This window comes from Halichoerus grypus, chromosome 4 (assembly GCF_964656455.1).
Source record: "Halichoerus grypus chromosome 4, mHalGry1.hap1.1, whole genome shotgun sequence".
Taxonomy (NCBI): Eukaryota; Metazoa; Chordata; class Mammalia; order Carnivora; family Phocidae; genus Halichoerus; species Halichoerus grypus.
This window is the reverse complement of record NC_135715.1, coordinates 72259206-72283160: the sequence shown is the minus strand read 5'-3', so window position 1 is coordinate 72283160 and position 23955 is coordinate 72259206. Positions and strand designations below refer to the sequence as shown.

General features: G+C 41.2%; 1 protein-coding gene across 1 annotated transcript in view; it reads right to left on the bottom strand.

Moving 5' to 3' along the window:
* FLT1 (fms related receptor tyrosine kinase 1) overlaps positions 1-23955 on the bottom strand; it is a 170878-nt gene that overhangs the window by 59868 nt on the left and 87055 nt on the right. The window contains exons 12-14 of the mRNA XM_036077056.2: positions 21991-22099; positions 15769-16077; positions 10884-11030 (exon numbers count right to left, since the gene is read on the bottom strand). Coding sequence (XP_035932949.1) covers positions 10884-11030; positions 15769-16077; positions 21991-22099 — 565 coding nt within the window. The remainder of the gene's footprint in view (positions 1-10883; positions 11031-15768; positions 16078-21990; positions 22100-23955) is intronic.

Below are 23955 nucleotides of genomic sequence, written 5' to 3'. Positions count from 1 at the left end.
TGAGGATGATGATGTATACAGTTGTAGGTACATGGTAAATTGTACCTGTAGATTGATACCTCTTAAAGGAATTGATTAGCTAAGAACTATATCTGAACGAGGGACCAGAAGGGCCAAATATAGATTCAAGATGGCTAATGCAACCCAAGAAGACTAGACACTGGATGTCTGATTAACGTCTCACAAAGAACACAGAGGAGACTGTGTTTACCCAGTCAAACTTCAGAGGTTTGGACAACTACAGGGAAGAGAAATCCAAGTTTAGTAAGCTGCAAAGACTGACAAATTTGGGGAGTGAGCAATGGTGGACTCAATCAGTGGCACTAAAAATGCAAATGATTCCAGCGTTTTCAAAGGATTGCCACTGGGCTGTTGCTTTCTCTGTTGAGAATTTTACCCTAAGGTCAAGCCACGTGGCAAAGCATTCACAGATGTAAGGAAAAAAGTTGGCGAACGGTGGAATAATTTGAGACATAGTGAAAACCAGCCTTATAATAATGTGTTATGTTGGAAGAGAATTATGAGATGCTTAAAACACATGGTCTAAAGGAGATCTGATGGGCAATGTGATCCCTGGTGAGACTATTGGCTTGTTAGCCATGAAAAAGAGAGAAGAAGAGCTCTTAGAAAAGATTAAGACTGATGGGCGCCTGGGTGGCTCAGTCGGTTAAGCCTCTGACTCTTGATTTTGGCTCAGGTCATGATCTTGGGGTTGTGAAATCGAGCTGGCGTCGGGCTCCACGCTGGGTGTGGAGCCTGCTTGGGATTCTCTCTCTCTCTCCCTCTGCCCTTCCTGCCCCTGCCCCTCTAAAAAAAAAAAAAAAAAAAGAATAAGATTGAGAACAGTGGTGGAAAATGCTGTATAATATTCCTCTTCATGAAACCACCAAATAAGGGAAGAGACATAAACAAAGGTCCTTTCATTTGGGACAATGTCTATTGCTTCACCAGCCTAACTTACAAAACTGAGTTATGAGAACAGAATGGTTTCCAAAAGCTGTCAAGAAATTGTAAACTGGTTGACATGAAGGGGTTATAGTTGAAGTGAGCACCTTGAAACTGTGCCAAACACACATGTATTTCTAAACATTTAAAACTGAAAAGCACTCTTGTGCCCTTTCACTATGAACTTTGCCGTTGTTCTAATGAAGTATTTCAAGATGATTCAGGCACTTAAAAAATGTGTCAAGTGGTGCTACGTCTATAGTTATACATAGTTGATAGCTAAGGTTTCATAGTTAATAGCTATAAATTATAAACACACACATGTGCGTGCACACACACATGCACTCATTCCTGCTTCACTACATTCTTGTCTATGTTCAAATTGCCGTAGTCCCTCCATGAGGTTGGATGCATTTATCCTGCAGAATATAGCCATTTATCCAAAGTGGCCTTTCTGTGTATAACGAAGAGGTGTTTCTATGACCAGTTTAGTATTAGTGCTGCATTGCTTAGAGGTTAAAGTCAAGGACTTGTTTTTCCATCAGCAGAAGAATAAATTATGGGAATGCATATCGTATGATAGTATATGGATGCTAAAAAGAATGAGGCAGAACATTATGCACTGACATAGAAAGACCTCCAAGATACACTGTGATCAAAGCAAGTCCTAAAACAAACATATAGCATGATCTCAACTCATACTTATCTTAGAGATGCTGGCTTTCCCATGTAACCCCTCTCCTGGTCACTCACTATAATCTATTACCTTGTTTTGTTCATCATAGCAGTTATTACTATCTGATGGTAGGCAATATGCTTATAGTTCTGTCTGTTAAGTTTATTAAGTGGACTTTTCCATTAGAATGTAAAGTCAAGGTCCTGTCTGGTTCCAAGCACCTCCTATATTCCTGGCACAGAGTTGGCTTTCCGTGAATAGCTGTTGAATGAATGAATGACTGAATCCCATTTATTTATTTGCCCCACATATATGTGTGCCCCAATTTGTATATATGCACGTATCTAGGTAAAAAAATGATAAAATTGTTGACAAAATATAAATCAAACAGTTGGCATGTGTTAATTCTCCAGAAGGAAATTTTTTATAGCTTATGCTGTTTCTGTACTATGTGATCTTTTACAATGAAAATGTATTCATGTATTATTTAATTTTTTAAAAGGATAGTTTTAAAAATGAAAGCATGGGCCTCTTGACCATCAGCAAAGAGCCACTGAATAAAAGTTTAAAAGATATATATAATATTGACCATACAATGATGAAATATTTTTGAAGGAAAGTAGATTTATACTCCACAACAATTTATAATTTTGGATTAAAGCAAAACCAAAATCCATCCCATCAGAAGACTGGCCCCCTATAGAGTGTGTGTGTGTGTGTGTGTGTGTGTGTGTGTGTTGGGGTACATGATATATGTTTGCTGTGTTTTATTTTTCAGTGATGGCTGGTTTAATTATGACTGAGTTGAATGAGATAACTCCTTAAACTAACATACAATCTAATTGTTTAAGGCTCCTTACTAGCAGGAGATAATGCAACAATGAAGCACTTGAATATGGGATGGAGGAGGAATGAACTTTCTTAGTTTGACTTTATCAGCATCGATTCAGTCATGCAAGCCATGGCCGAGGCCACCGACTAGGTCATCTGTGAAGACATTTGTGTGAGCAACGTCCTTAACTGCATCGGGAGTACCCAGCTGCGTTGCCGTCTGTCACTGTAGGTCCTGGTTAAACTGTTCCAAGTTTGTACTTGGACACATGGAATAGAAAAACCTGATTTAATTGTTCTGCTAAGAGATGGAGGTACAGAATTATCTAAGGTAGAGTATGGCTTTTCCTTCTTTTGCCAGGCAGTCTTTGGTGTAAGCAGAAAATTGTAGATTGGGGATGGAGGTGCCTCCCACTCTCAGCACCCAGACAGTGGCTGTTAGTTTTAGGGTTAGTGACTTTGGACAGGGTGCAGCCCTGAGATCTCTGAGATCTCTGGGGTGATCACTGGGAGGGTCTACCCTCACACCCCCATGTCTCTATTTCTCTTCTCTTTGTTTTTCTTCATTCCCCGTTTCTTTTTCTCTGCTCCTGGTCCCTCAAGCCCTGGCTGCTCGGCAGACAAAACAGGCTGCTGATCTTGGCCATGCTCAAATGACAGTTCCGTGTGTTGCAAGACGTCACAGAAAGAATCGAAAGAGGAGGTTCATTCACAGTCAAAAGCTTTAATGGGTATGAGGTTTCTCTTTGAGGTGATGAAAAAGTGCACAACACTGTGAAGATCCTTGGTGTCACTGAATTGTACCCGTTAATGATTATTTTGCCATAATAAAAAAAAAGGGAGAGGCTCTTTCTAAAGTGATGCTCACGTTCTCCGGTTCTTTTCCATCTCTTATGGTCTAAATTTTTCATTTGAAAATCAAGAGGACTTTTTAAAAGGCACAAAACCACACTTAAACAACCAGCAGGCAGCCCCACTGTTTATATGCAGGGACTTGTGCTGCCTTAGTGTGTGTGATTCCCTCGGCTGGGTCTTGCTGTGGCTCACAACTTTCGGGAGGCTTTTCCAGGCTGGATGGGGATGAGGATGCTGTGCTGGAAAGCGCATCCAAGAAATTTTCTTTAGACAAAGCATTAGGATAGGATTAGCTACATACGTACAAGACCTAAATAAGCTGGACGTTACCTCAGTAAAGAGATAGATTTGGGTGTCAAGACTGATTCTCCATAAATAACTTCTAGTGGTTTTCAATACAAAATGGGACTCTACCCGTGGGTTACTTCACTTTTCTGGGTGTAAACCAGAGAGCTCTACAGCTGTACTTGTCAGTCTCACTGAACCAGCCCGACAGTGACAAGTAATTGCAGACGCCCATAAAGTGGCAGCCTCCATTTCTTCACCATGTTGAGGCCGTGGTCAAAGTCAGGGTTCCTCTTTCATCTGGGGTTGGGCTTGTAGCTCTGAACTCTGGCAGTGCCAACCAAGGAAATGTTTTCCCTGCTGTTACCTCACTGTACTCTTTCCTTAATTCCACTCCTTTCTCCTCACCTTCTAAATGGAAGTTTATCCTTAGAAAAGAACTGAGGCTTGGTTCTGCAACATGTTCAGAAGGTTCCCTATGCTTATATTGTTGTCTGGGGCACAACTAAGCGTTGAGAATTTGTTAGAAGATTCTGGCCAGGGAGAGGAGCTACTGGGATAGTCACGTGTGAAGCTTGGCGGTTCTTGGTCTGGGTACATGGACCCCCTTACCTTAAAGACACATATTGGAGAGAAGGGAATGGTGAGAGCAGCTGCTTAGCCAGTCACATCAGCGGACTGACGGGGCTCAGTGGGGGTGATAAACAGAGTGGCCAGCGCACCACCCGCCATGCACTGCCCTGTGCATACCAGGAATCTCACACCCGCTTTTCTGCAACACATCTTCATTCATTATGCACCATAAGGATGGATTTCATAAGAAAGAAAACGCAATTACTCCTCATGTTTTGCAAAAAGATAATTGACATTTCTGAATTTTATTATTACCAAGAAATCAAGTGAAGCTATTGATTCTAACAGCCTGAGGGTGACAGGTAGTCACTGTATTATCCCCAGGCATCAACATCCCCATTCATTTCTCTCCTCTACCTTCCTTCAGATCTTTCCTAGATCTATGAAAACCACTTTACACTTCAGATGTCATTCTGTGCCCCCCCCCAAGTACGAGGACAGCTGGTCCCCTCCATCTGGATATGCACTTACAGGTACAAATACTTGGTGTCAGTGATCTAGTGGTAACAGGGAAGCTGTCACCTTCGGGGCTTTAGATAAATAGTCTTAGTGACCAAGACCCAATTTAGGAAAGAATATTAATCAGAGGGTTAGAGTGATCCTCTCCTGCTCCAGCCTCAGGCTATTTAAGAAGGAATTTATTCTTTCTAAACTCTTTGTTGTTCCCATCGTTGTAGTGCTCCGATCTTAAAATATTCTGAAAGGTTTTGCTGCCATAGAAATTCAGTTTAAGCAATAGTTTGCTGATGATTTCTCGGTTTAGGCAGTCTTTACTAGAACCGTCTCAGAGCGGCATTGTTTTCTGTCCTCTTAAATATTTTCAGAGGAAAGTTTGTTACTTTTTCCAGCATTTTAATGACTTTTTCAGAAACCCCATTTACTCTGCACAATTGCTTGGGAGGCGGTCTGTGCTTGTGTTGAAGCAATACTAAGCTAGGTAGACGTTCCGTATCTACTCCGCACACCCCTCTGGTGTCCTTAGAGTGTCATCAAGCCGGTGCCAAAGGTCCCACCTGCGGAGCTTGCTCAGCTCTGTCACAGCTTTGGACATTTTTAGGAGAATCTGGGAAGTGTGTGAGGTAGAAAGGCGACTTTCTGATCATTTTGGAGGAACTGCCCGTCTCTTGGGCAGGTGGCTGGAGAAGTAATGAAGACACCCTGGAGGTCACACGTTCTCCAGGGTGACTTCATACGATCGCTCCAAGCCTGGGTGCAAACCCTTTACATTTCTAACCCAAAGGAAATGGATGTTTCTTAGAGGCACTTGCTGTCTGTACACTCCTAAGAATTAAACCATGCTCAAAGCAGCCAGTGACCAACAGAATTCATCTCCAACTTGCTATCGGGCCTTCCATATTACAGTTTTCTTTCCTGTCCGGTCCTCGAGATTCTACTCGCTTTAGCCGATCAATTCTCTGTTCACCTGTCTCTTCAAAGTAAACACGTCTCAAACTACTTTTCTCTTCAACACTCTGCACCCTATCAGCCCCTCCTAAGAGTTCCAAGTGGTTTCTTTCCTTGGTTCTAGTTTGGAAGTTCTCCTGCCTGTATTACTTCTGGCACATTTTCTCTTATTTCCTCTTTATTTCTCTTCCATAGCCCCAAGATTAAGAACCCCATGCTCTACCCACCCAGCCAGGCACTCCATGGCATGCCTTCTTTAAAAAAAAAAATGCTTTAAATATTTTTAATATGCTGTAAATTTTTAACATTTAAAAAATAAACTATGTCTTTGGGAATCTTAAGCTTTAAGAATTAGAAATGAGAAAATATCCATTGTTTTAAAAATATGCTTGTTTACGCCCATGAGGTCATTTAAAAGTGGTGCTTATGGGGGGCCTGGGTGTCTCAGTGGGTTAAGCCACGGACTCTTGATCTCAGCTCAGGTCTTGATTTCAGGGTCCTGAGTTCAAGCCCCACATTGCGCTCCACGTTGGGCTCGATGCTGGGCACAGAGCCTACTTAAAAAAAAAAAAGTGGTGCTTATGTGTTCCTGAGAGCGATGTACACCAGCGGTCAGCCCCCATGCTCAGTGTGCAGTGTCGGCTCCAGACTCACCCTCTGGTCCCAGCCTCGGGCAGCTAGGCACGGGCTCTATGACCTAGTCTGCTATTTGTCCTGTGTCTACGCCTCCTCACGTTTCCTTTGTAAAACAGGCATCATAATTTAGCAAACCTCATAGGATTATTATGATGAATAAGTGACGTGCTTGGAACGGGACCAGGCACCTAGTTCAGTGCTTGTTAAATTAAACTAGATCCGTGAAATGGCATCTAACACCAGTACCTACCTCTGATGACAGTTGCGAAAAGTAAACGAAATATTTGTAAATCTCACACAGTGCCTTGGTTCCTGGTGAGTGCTCAATACATTTTTATTATTTTTCATAAAGAAGACCTATTAAGATATTAGATCTATCTTCGAAGGTTTTCAAAACAAGCCCACACGAAACAAGGGAATAAGTGACATTCTGTGACATGAATTGCAAATAAACCAGACATCAAAGGAAGGGAAGAGTCGTGAGGTACTGGAATGTGAAAGAAGGATCCTTAGTGGAGGCAGCCTCTGTGGTCCCCTGGCCGGGAAGTAAAGACTGTCCTGTCCGGGGGTGGCGGGAGGAAATGGCAATCCACGAGGCAGGGCGGTGCCACGGAGACCCCCAAAGCCTGCAGGTGTGCAGTGGGAGGGCGGGGAGGGCCGCTCAGTGCACGGGGCGGGGGGGGTGCTGCGTGGCTTATAGGGGGTGCCCTGCTGGAGACTGCCTCGTGTCCCCTGCGTACATGCTGTCCTGGGCCTGCATGTGTAGCCTCCCTTTTATTCCTGCGGATGCCCTTTGGCCCAAGAAAGCACTACTCAGCTTTCATAATGCTTTCTTGAAACTGCATTTCTTCTCTAGAACGGCTGTGTCCCACTGAAGGGCTTCCTGAAAGGAAAGGAGGAAGGAGGAGAAAAGCTCTCCCGTAAGCTCTTTCAGCAGGCATTTTATGGCCACTTGTCCCGAGCGTGAGCTCTCACATGTGCCCTGTTTCCTCTCTCCTATTTTTTTTTTGGAATAGGGTAAGTTATCATTTAACAAATGGCAATGATGATGGGCCAGATCCTAGCCAAGACCCAAGGCCACTAAAATCCTCTCAGTATATCAATGTTTTTTTGAGTTGCCAGGCGTCACAGGTCTTTAAAGGACGTGTGGTTTATTCTCCGGATTTTTAAACTTTAAAAAATTAGCTTTATTAATTGTAAACCATCATTTATATTTAGTTCTATATTTTATATTCATAAACGATATATATTTATAACAATATATATCGTTATAAATATGTTTCATATTTCACTAAATATGTTTAATTCTGTATTTGGGTATTTGTAAAGCTATCTCATTAAATATATATTTAATTGTTAATTATTTAAACTTTATTTAAAATTTATTCTCAGTATGGCTTTCCAAAGGCTTAGTTTAAAATGGACTAGTTTTCAGTCTTTTCCAGGCTGTGATCTTGATGTTTTCCCAGCTTAGCTTTGGAATAACCAGTGAGTCAAGGATTGTCACTTTGGTTACCTGTAATCTTTACCCATAGGTTTGTAAAAAAAGAAATAACCATAAAAGAATTGGTATTTTTGAAGATGTCTATGTGCACACACACAGGGTCATAGTCATATAGCTTATTGCATTGGCTGCTGAATTTGCTGTCTTAAATTGGAAATCTTACATATGAAACTTTATAAATACTATATGCATGTAAGAGATTATCTCCAGAAAACTAAGAAATTCTTTTCCAAAAGGCTATAGCCGTTTTAAGGTGTGAATAAAGGGAGAGAAAATGGACGACTTAATACAGTTGAACTCCATAAATGCCAACAGTAGCATAGTAGAATGATATTTATAAAAGATTTTATGTAAGAATTTATATAAGACTTATTTTAGATATTCTTCTCTTGGCCCTCTGAAAAGCAAAGAAAGCTAGGAGGAAGATATCTTTATTGGATATAGAAGTGTTAGACATTTGAGCTGAATTATTAATTAACTCCTCTGACACCTTCCGACAAATTCTGAAAACTCATTGGCCATTCTATGTAAATGAGGTGGGTCAGAAGGCAGCATTTACTCAGCCATAAAGAGAGGCACGCTTAGTGATATTCACTCATTTAAACCTTACCACATCTTTGTGTTGTCAGTATTCTCCCAGTTGTATAAACAAGGAAACAGAGGCTCAGAGAGGAAGGATAAGTGAGTTGCCCAAATTCCCTGACCCAGGAGGGCGATGGTAGGACTCAATCCTCCCCTCGCACCTCATAATCTTTTTCCATTTGTGGTAACTGCCTTGGCATACCCTCTTGCCTTGTCTACCCTCTAGTCCCAGAATGGCCACAAGCTTTCGAAATTGGTTCAACTCTAATTCTTTAACCCACATCCAAAGTATGAAAACTGAACACAAGCCAAATTTACTTCTTTCAAAGAACCCAATATCTTACATTAATATTTCGTAAAATGTATTTTGTGATCAAGTTATTTGTGGGAATACTTTAAAGCAATTTACCTGATTTCTTTCCTATAAGGCTTCTTGGCGTCTTTAATATACTAACGTGAACTCTGAATCTCTAAAGGGAGGATGTTACAGGTCTGTTACAGACACTGCTTTATTTATTTATTTATTCATGTATTCATCTTTTTGTTTTGGTAGAATACCTCAAGAATTCATTTTCTATGAAACTACCTATCTTAATAGTGTGTCATCTTGGGCAAATCACTTTACCTCATTGGGCCTAAATTTTCTGTCCTACAAATGGGACTAAAGATATCCCAAAGATCTCTTTAGCTTTAAAAATTCTATGATACAGCTTTCCCAACCACTCCTAAGTCCAGGCATTCATGCTACCAGGTGAACCTGCTAAGGATAGAATAAGATTTTCTGAAAAACTCTTTCACTCATTCATTCATTCATTCATTCATAGAACATTTATTGATTGCCAAGCACTATGCCAGGTTCTGAGGATAAAAAGATATACTGTCTGCCCTCAAGATGAGGCATGATATGATGATAAACATGTAGGAAGAGAGCATACACATGAACTGATGATATGGTACAGAAAGAGAGCAGTGGAAATATGCACGGATAATACACAGATGAACTGATGATTATAAAATAACTCGGTAAGAGAGAATAGAAACACTTATAAATAATAAAGACCCCTGGAGGATCTGCCCCCTCGTTGCAAGGGTTGAATAAGGCTTCTTGGAGGAAGAACACCCAATCTGGGTCTAAAAGGACAGGTAGGTGTTAGATGAAGGGAAGATACTCCAGGCAGAGGGGGGACACAAGCACAAAAGCAGCAGAGGGGTTGAACCAGCATAATGTGTGCAGCGATCTACAAGAGTTTGGCACCTGCTAGAATATAAGGTTCAAGGCAAGGTGGGGGGGCGGTAAGCATGCAGTCAGAGAAGTAGGGAGGGCCAGTTGTTGAGGGCCTTCTCTGTCAGACGCTTGAACTTGGTCCTGGGATAGAGAGCCAGTGGAAAACTTGAAACAGGGAAGTGATGTGCATTTTATCCAGCTGTGTGGAAAATAAGATTCCAAGAGAGAAAAAAAAAGAGGTGCAGAGATCAGGAGACAGATAATGAGCTCCTGAACCCAGAGAATGACAACGGGAGAGTGGAGGGAAGAATGGACTTGAGAAGTATTTCGTATTTAGTAGACATAACCTGCTCAGCCTGGTGACAGATTAGAGAAGGACGAAGGGGAGGTCATCAGCTTCTGGTTTGGATGATGAAGTGAATGACGTCAGTATGAGAGGAGGCTCTGCTTGATGGAGAAAAATGATGTGAGGTGGTTAGTTTGGGACCAGCTTAGTGTAAGGCATTTCTAAGACATCTTAAAATTGGAGATCTTCTACCACCACCCCCTTCTGTGCATCACACTCAAATGGAGATTTTGTTTTGCACAGAGGACTCACATTCAAGGACCATTCCATAGTGCTAGTCATTTGATTTAGGTTGTTGGGATGTTGCAGATAAATGGTCCAATTTTATTTTTCATGTAAATGGAATTATTAAGCAAAATCATAAATAAGTTTATTTTAATCTTATTTAATGACAAAATTATGAGGCAAGCCACAGACAACGTTGATACGTACTGATTTAAGTCTAGTTGTTCTTAAATATATTTTTTCTTGAAAGAAAATTAACACGTGACCATTAGTTTCAGTTTTTTTTTTTACCAGTATTCTATCATTTAAAATATCATTTAAAATTCTTCTTTTTACCAAATCATTTTAATGCACTTATTATCAATTTAAAAGATTATACAACTTCCCTGGACTTCCTCTCTAGACCAGATGTTCAAAGCTTTGCTGTACCTCAAACCAAGGCACGAACTCCTCACTTGCCCTGTTGTCAAGTTAAACAGACACGATGTCTAAGGGGCTCTTACCATTTCTTTATGAATGCACCACTTAAAGCAGATTCTGTATGGATCTTTCTACATGGTTCGGCACATGGGGTGCATAAGGACGGGCTCAAACTCCTCACTTAAAGTTGCTATCGGCATGAACCAGAACTGTACTGGCAAGAGGTTCTAGAAGTATGGGAGGGAGGTGAGAGGAATGTTGAGGGAAGAAGAGAATGATGAGAAAGAGCGAATTCAAGGAGAACAAAATCTCTTACCGGGTTCTTGTTGGATTTTGTGGTTGTTTTTAAACCAGGTTATCTGAGGCTCTGGGACACCAGTAGCGTGACAGTCCAACGTGGTGGAGCTGCTGATGGCCACTGTGTGGTCGCTGAGGTTTCGCAGGAGGTGTGGTGCTTCCTGATCTAGTGAATAAAGAAAGGGGATTGTTATTACCGGTCACTTGTATTCCTTTGTTATATATGCACATCAACACTTGACGTATATAAACAGCAAAACTCCACCGTAAGGTTCCATTCGTATTTTGTTCCCTCAATTTTTCTTCTCTGGGTAACCTGCTTCATCTTTAGGAAGTTCTAACATACTGAAATTTGTTAGAACACAGAGTAAAATTGAGACCAAAATTCTACAGGATTCGGTATCACAGGTTTTGCCTGGCCAACTAGTTTTCTTCCTTTCTGTGAGAGAAGCTTTTCGGAAACCTAAGGATTTCGCATCCCATTCAAGGAACTGAAAAGGAAACCCACGATTTGGGATGGAGCCTTATAATGAATTTGTACCTAAAGATATCCTATTACAGCGATGAGCTAATGTAATTTTGCACATATTTTTATCAATGTGTTTGTGAGGGCATGTCTGTGTTACTCAGCCGTCAGTAACCTAAAGTGTGAGGCAGCCACCAAACAGGAGAATTTCTGGAACTTTGCAAGCTTTATTGATTCTTTCCGTCCTCCACCCCCTCCCCAGGGCAAGCAACCAAAGGATTAATTCAAGAGGCAGAGGCTTCGATTTGTAGTTTTTGCACTATATAATAGTACAAATATTGTATTTTATATTATTTTCTCTTAAAAACATACAAATATGATACAATACAATTTATTTTAATAAAATGCCAACCAATATAGTACAACAAAATGAATTTCATACATTAAGATGCAATACATTACAACATTAAAATCCCACATTGGAACAGCAGTACCCCCAAGACCCCAGCGAGTACAGTGTCTCTGTTTAACGAAGTAGTCAGTCCTGCTGATGTGTATACATTCTAGTTAGGCGAGTGCTGGATTGGTAGCTGGAGCTTCCAAGGTAAAAGAATAAAGATACCTCCTAACGTCCTTCCCACCCTCCCGAGTCATCCTCTTCACCCCCTCTTGTTGCACGTCCTGGAACAGAAATCAGAAGAGGTTTGGCGTAACTTACACATTCTGCGCCGTTGGTTTCAGTTACAGACACTGAGCTGTCTCTGACCGTTTGGATTTCCTCACCTTATTGTACTAACACTGTGAAAGCAGCTTAGGAGTGATTACAGGGCTAAGGGGTGACACACTGCAGTGCCTTTGACACGGATGTCCCTGCAGGATGCTGCCGACGCCCCAAACCTTTCTCTTTTTATTCCTGCAGGGAAACTCTGAGGATTAGCATTCATTCAAGCAATTTCGAAATCTCAGGTTAAAAAGTATAGTATCATATAACTTTTACAGCATGCTGACAGGGCAGAACATGGCAGGGTGACCCTCTGTTCAGAGGAACAGCTTTCTCATTAAATTTTGATTTCCAAAGCACATCACTAGTTCTTTCCTCATTTTATACAAAATGAAATCTTGAAGGCTAAAAAGAGCGTTGAAAAGAGAGCCCTGATTTAGAAACTCTTCAAACGTGGCGTGGAATGAGTGATCACAATGGCCCTTTTGCTTTCCATCAATGTATCCTTCTAGTCTGTTCTGCACCCCCAGGCAGAACCATTTCAACATTTCTGTGTTTGCATTCTGTGCAGTCTGTCAAATGGTCTTTCCTAATTGCAATGCAGCCAGGTATCAAAATCTTCAGTTCTGATAACTTTTTACAAGCTTGATTGTTACAATTTTGACATTTTTACACAGTAAAGATTCCAAACGTATCAGTGAAACACGACAAGATAATGAAGAACAGTGTCATTATTACTATTTAGTGTCTATTACAGTGGCAAGTCAAATTTGACATATCTCATTTAAAACTCAGACACAGTTCATGGAGTTATATTTTAATAGCTTCCCCTACCACATTGACTATTTCCCATGTGCTAAATATGATCAAATTATCTATCATTGCCCATAGGCCTTATTATAAAAAGGAAGCCTGAATATAGGGCTTGCAACACCCACAGTATTTTCATAGCTACGGACTATAGCATCATCAACATAGACAACATTTGACCTCCCTGACAGGTGTACTGGAAAACACTTATATGTAAGAGAACAGTTTATCTTAACAGAAATGTCATGAGAACTCCCAAAGGCCCTATCTGCCCTAGACAAACTTCAGACAAGAGAAGCAGCAAAAAGGCTGCAGAATAAACATAGGACTCTCAATTAAATACAAAGTTCATATAAACATGTCTGAAACACACAGTATTATATTTTTTCCTGGTACCCATTTCTGAAAAAAAAAAAAAAATGCTCTCCTATGTGAACAATCTCATTTTTGACTGGTTTCTAAATGACCGATCAACCAAGGAATTGTTTTATCAATTCCCCTTTATACTTTATAATCTGTTTTGACATTTTAGGTAAGAAAGGCACATCAAACCCTTATTATTAACCCTAAGTTATCCGATGGAAATAGGTAGCTGCTTTCCAAAACTTAACAAAGTGGAGGTGATCCCTTCAAATGGAGAAAATCAGAATTAACAGAATATTTCTGCTGGTTATCAATAGCCAAAGATAGCTCCCCACCAGGTTCTTCTTTCAGCTTTCAGTGTTATGGCCACAAAGATCTGCCAGGTCTCATAAATACATAGTTTCTCATCTTCACTTGGACCGGGGGACTGAGGAACCAGCCTCATGTCCTCTACTCCAACTCAATCATTCTCCATTTTAGGCTCTTCTTTCTTTCTCTTTTTTCCCCATTATCCTCCCCTTCCTCCACACCCCAAAGAGGGACCAAAACAAAATAGAACCCACCCAATTGATTTTTCTCTTTGAAACTCTCTGGAAGGATGAATTACACAGCAAACAATTAATTACTCTGTGGAATTCTTAAAATCATCTCTTGGAAGTACTTAAAATCCTCTCCTGTAAATACTAACACCCTTCCCCGCCCTGCAAAAAATTGCAGTCGCAGTTTTAAGGGGGAAAGAAATGATAGCTTCTGCGTGTCTGCTTCAGCATTTTTTTCAGCAGCAATCCCACAACCATCCCATTTGCTTTTTCAGCTTTAGTAAAAATGGGAGTCCCCACGATCTGTGGTACTAAGGCATTGTTTCCTGAAGGAACATGCTGACTTAGAATGAACAAAGACGCCAGGCAAAAGAGCCATAGGTAAAATTTCAAGATACAATTGATTATTCTTTCCTCTGGGCTGACAACTTCCAGGTTACTAATTGTTTTCAGAGCATTTGGGGCTCCATAAAACTGGCATTCTGGGGAAATGCTATTGTTTACTCTTTCACACTTGACAAAAGCAATTCCCACGTGAAAGACAAGTTTAGCCGTGGGACAGAGGCTGTTACCTAAAGGAGGAAACAGTCTGGTGAGTTCCCAAGCCTGAAAAGTTGTCATATTGTCACCTTCTATTGAGTTGCCCAGCCACTGTGTTCTCAGCCATGGCTATTTTGGTCACTGTGGCTTGTTTTCCAATAGTTCACGCAAGGCACATATAATGATCAATCATAAATGAAAACAACAGAACAATGCATAGTAAATTGGTGAAAAGTCACTTTCCCTTCAAACGCGAGCTGGAGAGAGGAAATTTCCATCTCTCCCGATTGAAAAATGGTGTATATTTTTAAATAGCTCTGAATTCTGCTTCTGTAGTTTTGCCATTTCTTAATCCCCATAAAAATCCTATTAACATTTGCATATGGGGAAAGTGGACTTCTTTTAATGGGCAAATCTTAGATTTACGTTTAGAAGAATGCATTCAACCTTCGGTCACAAGAGCCTTGATAAACTGATTGTGGTATGTCTTTGAATGCCATCAATTAGATAGGAGAGAGTTCTTTAAAAGAATAACCAGGGGACAAATCTAAGTAAGGCGAAGGCATGATGCACATATTTTCAGATGTGGTCAGTAACTTATAGTCCACTCAGGGGCAGTGAGGGGGACGCCTGCACTGCTAATCGGCCGGCTACCCAGAGTGCACAGGGGCAGGACGTGGCCTTGACCTGGGTGGGCATTCTGAATTCATACTGTGATAAAGCTTTAATACCTCTGGATTACACCGACATCTTGCACTCCTGGGGCCCATTTTAGAAGCTCCAGTTTAAGATTAATGTGCTTAATGTAAAAAAAAAAAAAAAAAAAAAGCATTTTCAAATAAATAAGCATTATAACTTGCTATCCAGGTGCTATTTACAAATCGAGAGCGGATGAAATAGTACAAAATAAAACCAAGCAGAGGTCCGGTAAGAGTCTCAAATTCAACTGTAACTCGTTCTGAGCTGGAAAATTAACTTATTCATGTCCATCTTTGGCAGAAGCCATCATTTGTTTAAATTATTCAGTTTGTGTAGCTTCGAAACTTAAAAATACAAAGAGGTTGGCATCAAAGTGGGAGGAAAGGATCAGTCCCAAGTTGTTGTTTATCAGGCAGGAGAAGACAGCAAAGAGCAAAAACAGAGAATGCACTGCAGGGATCCTCCAAATCCAAACGCGCACCAAGTTGGCCCCAGAGAGCAGAGCCCTCAGCCTGAGTGGGGAGCCCAGAGCTGGGACCTTGGGAGCTCATTATCACTCCTATCATCTCCAAACTCATTTTGGGAGGAGCATCTCCTCTGAGCCAGAAAGTTAGCAACAGTGACAATAAATCAAGATGATATGAGACAACTGTTACTTTTTAATGAGTCCTTTAATGTTTTACATTATTTTGTGTGGTACAATCATTCCTTGTGCTTTTAAATTTGGAGATCCGAGAGAAAACAGCCTTTTTGTTGCAGTGCTCACCTCTAATTGTAACTTCTTTCTTCTGAAGGATTTCTTCCCCTGTGTATATGTTCCTGGCTCTGCAGGCATACGTGCCTGAATCTTCCAGGGAAACGTTCTTGATGGTGACATTGAGAGTGACGGAGTACTCTTTAGTGATGGCCATTTTTTGCTTGCTGATGCTGTGGTGCATTGTTCGGTTTTTAACTGTCCGCAGCAAAATCCAAGTAATGTCTCTGTATAAGAACTTGTTAACCGTGCAAGACAGTTTCAGGTCCTCTCCTTCCGTAGGCATTTTTTCCAAGTTAACATGAAATCCATTTGGCACGTCTATAAAATAAGAATAAAGAACTTCAGTTCATGGAAAAATCAGTGTCTCCTCTGGAGATCGTCACAGATCTTAAGAACCGTTCTGACACAAATTCTCTCAGCGTCAGCATTAAAAGGGTGAGTATTTATCTTTCCGTGCTAGGGGAACTGATCAAACCCACATAGGAACCAACTAAGTTCGTTCCGTAAGAAGCGAGGCAGCAGGTGCCAAACAGGCTGGTTATTGGGATGGGGACATTTTCCCTGTTTGCACCACGTTGCTTTTCAAAGTGGAATTTGTTTTACACCTTGCAGTGATAGCCACATTCCCCATTTCTGTAATACATCGAGAACTTCTACCGGTGGGTGAGTGGGCGAAATAGGGAAGTCCTAAAAGAGAGACCTGTACGAAAAACCAAGGGTGGTGTTATGGTCAGACTTATCCAGAAAAAGTTGTGACCAGGTGAGAAGAGGAAGTCCCAGGTACACGGTAGGAGACATCAGTCCTGCCAGTCAGTACCACTTTAATCCTAAACTTTTCCAATAAAAAAACCCAACTGACTTCCCCAGTTTCCAACAAGCGGACCGACAGTATCCCGCTCCGGCTGCCGCACCACCACCTCGCCTGCTCTCGGCGGGCACTGTGGCCACAGAAGAGCCGCGTTCCTTGCTCAGGTCCCCTTTCACGGCGATCGTTCTATTCAGACATAAAAGAACAAAGTGCAGCCAACTAATCTGGGAGAGTTGCTTCATTTCAGAAGTGGGGGCAAGGGGGGGGAAATAATTTTTAAAAAATCGTATTTCCTCTCAATAACATAGTAAAGGTTTTCAGAAGGTGAATATGCCATTCAAAGCCGTTTCTCTCCTGTCAATCCCCAGCTAACCTTCATTTCCATCTCCAGCAACACCTTGTGAGCTCTCCTCCTCAGCTTTCTTACCCTGGACTGTCACTTAGCTTTTGCGCTCCGAGTTCCCTAGTCTCATTTTGGACCATTTCCCCAGAGGATTAAAAAAAAAAAAAAAAAATCATTGGTTACTGGCCCCGAATTGACCCGCTCCCAAACCCTCCCATTGCTTGTTACTTAGTGGCGTATCTGTATTGAGCAAAGAATTTGGGCCAACATTTTACAAAGTACTTTGAAGATGAAAAGCACTATGTTCTGCTATTATTATTATTATCCGTTGCACACAAAGCTATAAAGAAACCTTTAAACCTTAAGGGGACAATAGTCCAAAATTAGATATCATATCAACTCTTTCCTAAATCTGACTTTGCTTGTTTTTCTGATTTTTCTGGGCTTTGGCTTTATTATAAAGTGTCACGTCTGAAGAAATGCCAAAGTATTCATTTGAAACCTGGGGGCAGGGGTAGCAGTAGCTGATGAAGCTGTCAGTGGTTGGAGAGAGAGGAGACCAGCAGAGGTTTTTCCTGCTTTTAAAATGAATATCTAAGAATGTGCCAGAAGATGCAGAAGCAGCTGACAGTCAGTTTTAACACAACAATAAGGTGTCAGAAATAGCCCCTCTAATTCAGCATCTTTTTATATTTGGGACATTTTCCAAGCCTGCGGCGGAGTAAAACATCAACCATCAACTTTTACACAGATACCCAAAGTATTGTGTATGGACTGCAGTCAAATCATTTCTTCCAAGGCCATACATAGGCTTTCCATTTATTATGAGGTCCCGTCCTGGTGGTTAGAACCCAAGCGAGCCCAAGTAACACCACTGAGATCATGTAGAGTTTCTATTTACTTTAGTGATTTGAAACTTCCTGTGGAAATAGCTCACAGGTTTCCTGATGGAAGATTTTGTTTATCTTTGCCAAGCACCACCAGGAATCTCAAAATAAAGTGCATTTAGTGACACTGGGAAACCAGGGAGATAAGGCAGTGTGCTGTTCCTGTTTCACCCTTGGTAATTGCTAACACACCCATAGTCATGCGGAGTGCCCGCAAACAGCAAACACACACACACAGGAAAAGAAAAGAACCAACTAGGTTCTGAGGTCTGCTGCTCATATGGGGGACACTGTTAGTGAAGTTAGTTTGGTTCATGTTACCAGACAGCCTCTTAGAAATGATTGTCCATTTCTCAGGATAACTCCTTTGGCCTTCCCTTTTGAGCCACAGAAGATGATAAATAAAATGTCCTAACACTAGTTAATGAATCCAGAGGGATTTTTCCTTTTAATTCATGTGGATTTTTTTTTTTTTTTTAGCCTGAGTACAAAAACAGACCCAAAGAATTGCCTTCTAACAAAGCAAAAGTAAGAAATCTTCCCACACTTAAGTATCTGTGGCAGATTTAGCACAATCCTCATCGGCACCTACTAACACTCATCCCCTATGACGCATAGCACATCCGCAGCATCTTATGAGGTATCGTGGAGAAGAAGCAATCTTTGGTCAGAAGAGAGACTCAATTTAGGGTTAGGTGCAAAGAGTAATCACTGACACAGGTGCATATTTGGGGGGGGCGCATATTGACTTGGTTGGATCAAACGTGAACTAAGTTCATGAAACAAGCACAGAAATTAACACGCTGAGCGGTGTCTCATTTGTCAGGTGGTAATAAAGAAGGCTTTCGTTCTACTGAAGATCAGAAATAACATTCTCTAAGAGGTGAGTGGTTACTAGAAAGTTTTGCTTGTTTCAAGTAGATACCATGTACAAGTGAATGCCAAAGTTTAGAGTAGAAGCAGTGGAGAATTCTAAAGGCCACAGCTAACTTGTTTTCATCAGTTTGGAAGACAACCTGTGTGAGTTGTTATTATATTTTAAGGAAGGGGCAACATGCATGACAAATCCAGATCTTTTGATTTAGAGGAGTTAAACTTTGGATCTTTTAAAACAGTCCTGGCACGCAGTCAAGCATAAACACTGAGTAAACGTACATTCACTTTTCAGAAAATACACGTGTAAGGAGCAACATTCCTAAGAGTATCCAGTTTTATCTCCAGTGAGAATAAATCTCGTGACAAAGATTTAAGTAAGAAAAAGGTAGTAATTAGTTAAAAAAATAATTAATGTAAGCAAATTAATCTATGATTACCAAAAACTAGAACTTTTCAGGATTGGTAGGAAAGAATTCAGAGCAATTATATTCCATTTCAGGGTAAGATTAAAACTCCTGAATTTCTAGAGGAAAAGCATTGTGAGCCTCAAGTATGTACGTCTGAATTGAATTCTCATAGCTCCTTTCTACGGACAAGCCTTGAGATCTAGAAAAGCTTTCAACCATTCCATGATTATACATTGTATAATGTGGTAGGAGGGAATCTGTCTGCATTGAACAGGTGATCAGCTTTGTCAGTAAGATAGCCACACACAGACACGCAGTAATGCCGAGCTCAGTGGGGTAGGCTAGATATTGGTGCTGCAGTTAAGGCTGGGTATCAGTTCATCTTTCTTGGGGACTCTGAATAATAAGGAAATGAGCACAACATCCCCCTCTACTCTTGGTACCTCCTTTTCCAGTACTGCCTTCAGACCCAGGCAAGAGGGGTCCCTGTTCTGGGCCTTTAGATGGCTCTACTCCGGCTGTCCCCCTCCTCACAATATAGAGTCTGGGGGGTCAAGAAAGCATGCCACCCCCACTTCCATATCTTGCTTGAGGTCCTTGGGATCCCAGAATTCCTTGTAAAGATGATCCCGAGTCTGCTTCCAGACTGTCAAAGTCCTCTTCCCTGGGTTTGTCCTCCTGAGGTCAGACTGCTCGTAGGTGTGCACACGTCTAGGTCTCAGGGAAGACTGTTAGTCAGGAGTGTGGGCAGCGCTTGGATATGTGGGCTGTGGAGACCATACATGTGGGTGCAGGAGTGGGACAGAGCCAGGAGTCGAAGGAGAAGGTGGGGGGCCATTCCTTCTGTACTTCCAGCCATTGCCACGTTCTGTGGTGGAGCTGTGAGGAGACCCAGAGTTCTAAATTTGCACCTCACCTCTCAGGTCATCATGGAGGTATATTTGTCCATGAGAAGCTGAAACATAACAGCTAAATGAAACATAACTGAAGTTCATTTAGAACTTGTGACGTGGTTAGATGTATAGTTTGTGGACCTCCATTGGCACTCTTGCATTGGGGCTCTGAAAATGTCAAGGCAAGCCTGTCCTCTTCTTTCCACCTGTTCAAATTTTATGCCCTCCTCCCCTAGGTCGACCTCGGCCCTTACTTCTCAGAGGCTTAAAGCTCCTCTGTATAGTATCCACTGGCCACGTGTGGCTACTGAGCACTTAAAATGTGCTTAGTGTGACTGAAGAACTGAATTTTATTCAATTAGCTTTATTTCAATTAATTTAAAATGTAAAAACGGATGCAGTGTAATACTTTGAAAACATTGCATGTTGAAATGGTATTTTGGATATACTGGGTTAAAAAAAATTAATTTTACTTTTTATTTTTTTAAAAAAACGTAGTTTTGCTAGAAAATTTTAAATTACATGTGTGGCTTGTATTTCTATTGGACAGCATCGGCTTAGCGTTGGTAAATTCATCTGCCACATTACTTCTGCATACGCCTTTTGATATTAGGGTACAGATAACACTTCTTTTTTATGTTAAAACTGTCTTCCTATAAAGACAGGGCTTCATTGATAATCTGTTCAAGTGCTCAGTGCAGAGCTGAACTATTCTAATTAATAGTGCTCATTAAGCTTGTGTAAACTTGTTGAATGTTCAGAACAGGAACTGCTCAATCTTTTATACTTTCAGTCATACATACAGTCACTATGGATTTGGATAGGAACTTGTTTGCAACCAAATATAAAGGACAGTCCAAACCTTCGTTCCTAATGAGTCCAAATCATCCGAGACTGGTTAGAGAACCAGTATGTGTGAAATTGCTATCTGAATCCTTCTCCAAATAAAGGACTTTTCCTACGTGGAATGGATGCAGAGACAATGTCCCTTCCACTCCTTGTAAGGAGTGGAAGAGGACAGGGGCTGACTTGGTCTCGGGTGGCTCTGGCGTGTCCCCTTGCACCTCTCCAAACCCCATTTCCTGACTTGCAAAGTTCGAGGGCTATCATGCTGAATAGCCTCTCAAGTCTCTTTCAGCTCTGACATTCCGTGAGAATCTACCTCAGGAGATCTCCCACGACATAGCTTCTCTGAGGATTGGCTAACTTGCCGGAAGGCTCCCTGTGATCCGACAACCCATATGTCTCATGGAATCAGACCTACCTATTTCTTTCTAGAGAACTCTAGGCAACTGCTGCAGCCTGCCCCATGCAGTGCAAAGTTTCCAGAAAGCTGGCAAACTGCCCGGGTTTCCTCAGAAAATTGGGGGAGTGCGGAGCCAGGCAATTGTTTTTATACTTTGAGCTACTTACTTCCTTCCTGTACCCGCGGAGGGACATAGGGAGTGCCATTTGTGTACCTTGGAAGTTTTAAGATTTGCAGAGACCATCATATTGAAGGCTAAAAAATGTGTAAATGCTACCCAAAAAACCACATTAATTACTGTCAACAAACTCAGTTTCAGGTTTCTACAGGAGAGTCTCATTCCTCAAAAGTAGAAGTTACTTAAGTTGTGAGACAATTAGCTTCTTGGCTTCAAAAACAAAAACCTATCATCATAGCTTTGGTGTCCTTGATTGTTACTGAACAACTTCTATGTACCAGACCCTGTGCCAGGTATTGAAAGGAGTTCAAAAATGAACATGACAAGATCCTAAATTCACGATCCAGCCTAGGAGGGAGATGTACACACATAGCTCTAAAAGGGAACTCAGAGAAAGAACTTGTTCAGAGATCCAGTGATGTTGCAGAATCCTATTCCTGAGAGCAAGGATGAAGGTGCTCAAAGTTTAACAATTCTACGGAAGTTTTTAAAAATAAAAATCCCTCAAGCCAAAAGTACACTAAGAACAAACAGAACTGAAAGGACAGCGAGGTCACCAGGCTATCTTTGTGAGTATAGGATATACGGCTTACCTGTGATATAAAAGCTTATGTTTCTTTCCACAGATCCTACTTTATTGGAAGCCATGCAACTGTAGATTCCAGAAATTCTAGAGTCAGCCACAACCAAGGTGCTAGCCGTCTGTAAAAGAAAAAAGGAAGCTTTAGCTAGAGCAAAGAGCTATTTGAACATCCCTAAGATTCTTCTAAAGGTTGAAGTGATTCAGCTACTCCATTCATTCGACAAGACTAGTACTGCGCGCACGGTGGTTACCAGAAGGCTCTCCCTTTGCGGAGCCCCAGCAAGAATGGAAAAATAACAGGAAAGCAGGTCCTCAGGAGACCGGGGGCTATGACATCCGACTCGTATGAGGGTTTCAGGCTTATTTATCTCGTGCTGCTGGCGTAACAATTACAGACCTGAAGCTGAGATGCGGGACTGCACGTCCTACTCTATGAGGTGGTCAGTTCCACGTCAATGAGAGGAACAGGTGAGGCTGAGACCTTCCCTTTTGTTTGGATGAACTGAGACTATGGATGCCATTTGGTAACAGGAGGTTTCTTTGCTGTTTGCTTCTGTAATGGGCGTGTTAAGTGAGCAAGGACAGAAGAGAAAGGTTGGCCAAACCATTTCTTTTATGTACTCAAAGAATGGAGCTCTGCAGCCCCCAAGGTGCAGAAGCTCTGGAAAGCTCTCTAAGGCTGTCCTGTGTGTTTATAAATGACCTAATTTCTCAGTCTGCCAACCCCCAATCTAGAATACGAAGACATAAACTGTGAATACAATATCGTTTCACGGGATTTTCGTGCTGCTATTTGACACATGAACCCTTGAAGAAACACTAGTGGTCACACTTGTGTGAGCTGGAAAGCGCTTTCTAAACTGTGATGTCTCACAGAGTAATGAAACACAAATTTGTACAGCATAAAGACTCTGCTGTCTTCTTTTAAAGATAAAAATTAGTAAAATGGAACCAGTTGTTGAGAGTTTTAAAATCTAACCCAGCCTTGCAAAATTGTAATGCATCCTTTCTATGGAACAAATGAAAAGGGAAGTTAAGTTTCTAGTATTTTTTTTTTAGTGTATCCAGTTACTTATAAATTGTTGCACCTTATCTCTTAGAACACAAATGACTGGTCATTGGCTTTGAAATCAGAGAGGCTTGCTGATGCTTCCAGACAGAATGGAGTGTCCTAGCTGAAGTAGAATTAGGTCAAGTGACTTACAGGCTAATGTAATATATAGGTGGAAATGTGACAGTCGGCTTTCTAAGATGATGAACCCCGATTCTACAAAGGGTCCCAGCATTCTTCTGAGTTGCTAAGTAATGGGCTAATTAAGCACTTATGTTCTCATATCCCAGCCAATAAATTATTTTTCAGTAAAAATATACTCCTCGTTTTTTCAGCCAGCAAGCTTATTGCTCCAGATTCTCTGTAATTTTCACTATGGTATAGTGTATATTACATGATGTCTCCTCTTCTGTTTCTTGGATCTGTTTAATTACATCTCCTCATATATCCTCTGTGAATTATTGAAATTACTGGAAATGAAAGTGTCTGCAATATGTGGCAATTTTCATTCAACTTAGCAGACATTGAGCGTTTATCAAGGCATGGTGCAGATGTTGTAGGGGAAACAGAGATGAATGTGACAAAACCCCTATTCTTAACCTTGAATAGTCCTTGGAGGATTACTTTAAGGTGACAGATAATTTCCCTGCTTGAAGATCAAATACGTATTATTCTCTCTTTTGCAGAGAAACACTCACATGGAGGCAAATGGCCAGTAGAGGAGATCATGAAAAGAGCTCACGTGTCTCTTTCCCTATGCGAATTAATAATCTTCAGAAGAGGTGGGAAATACAAGGAAATTCTAGCCAGGATATTTCTTTTAATTACTGCACCCACCATTTAAGAGCCATGGAAGAAAATGGCAGTAATTAGAAGTGAAGCTTGTAGGTAGCAGTGTGAAAGGAAGTGTTAGCTCGTGACCGC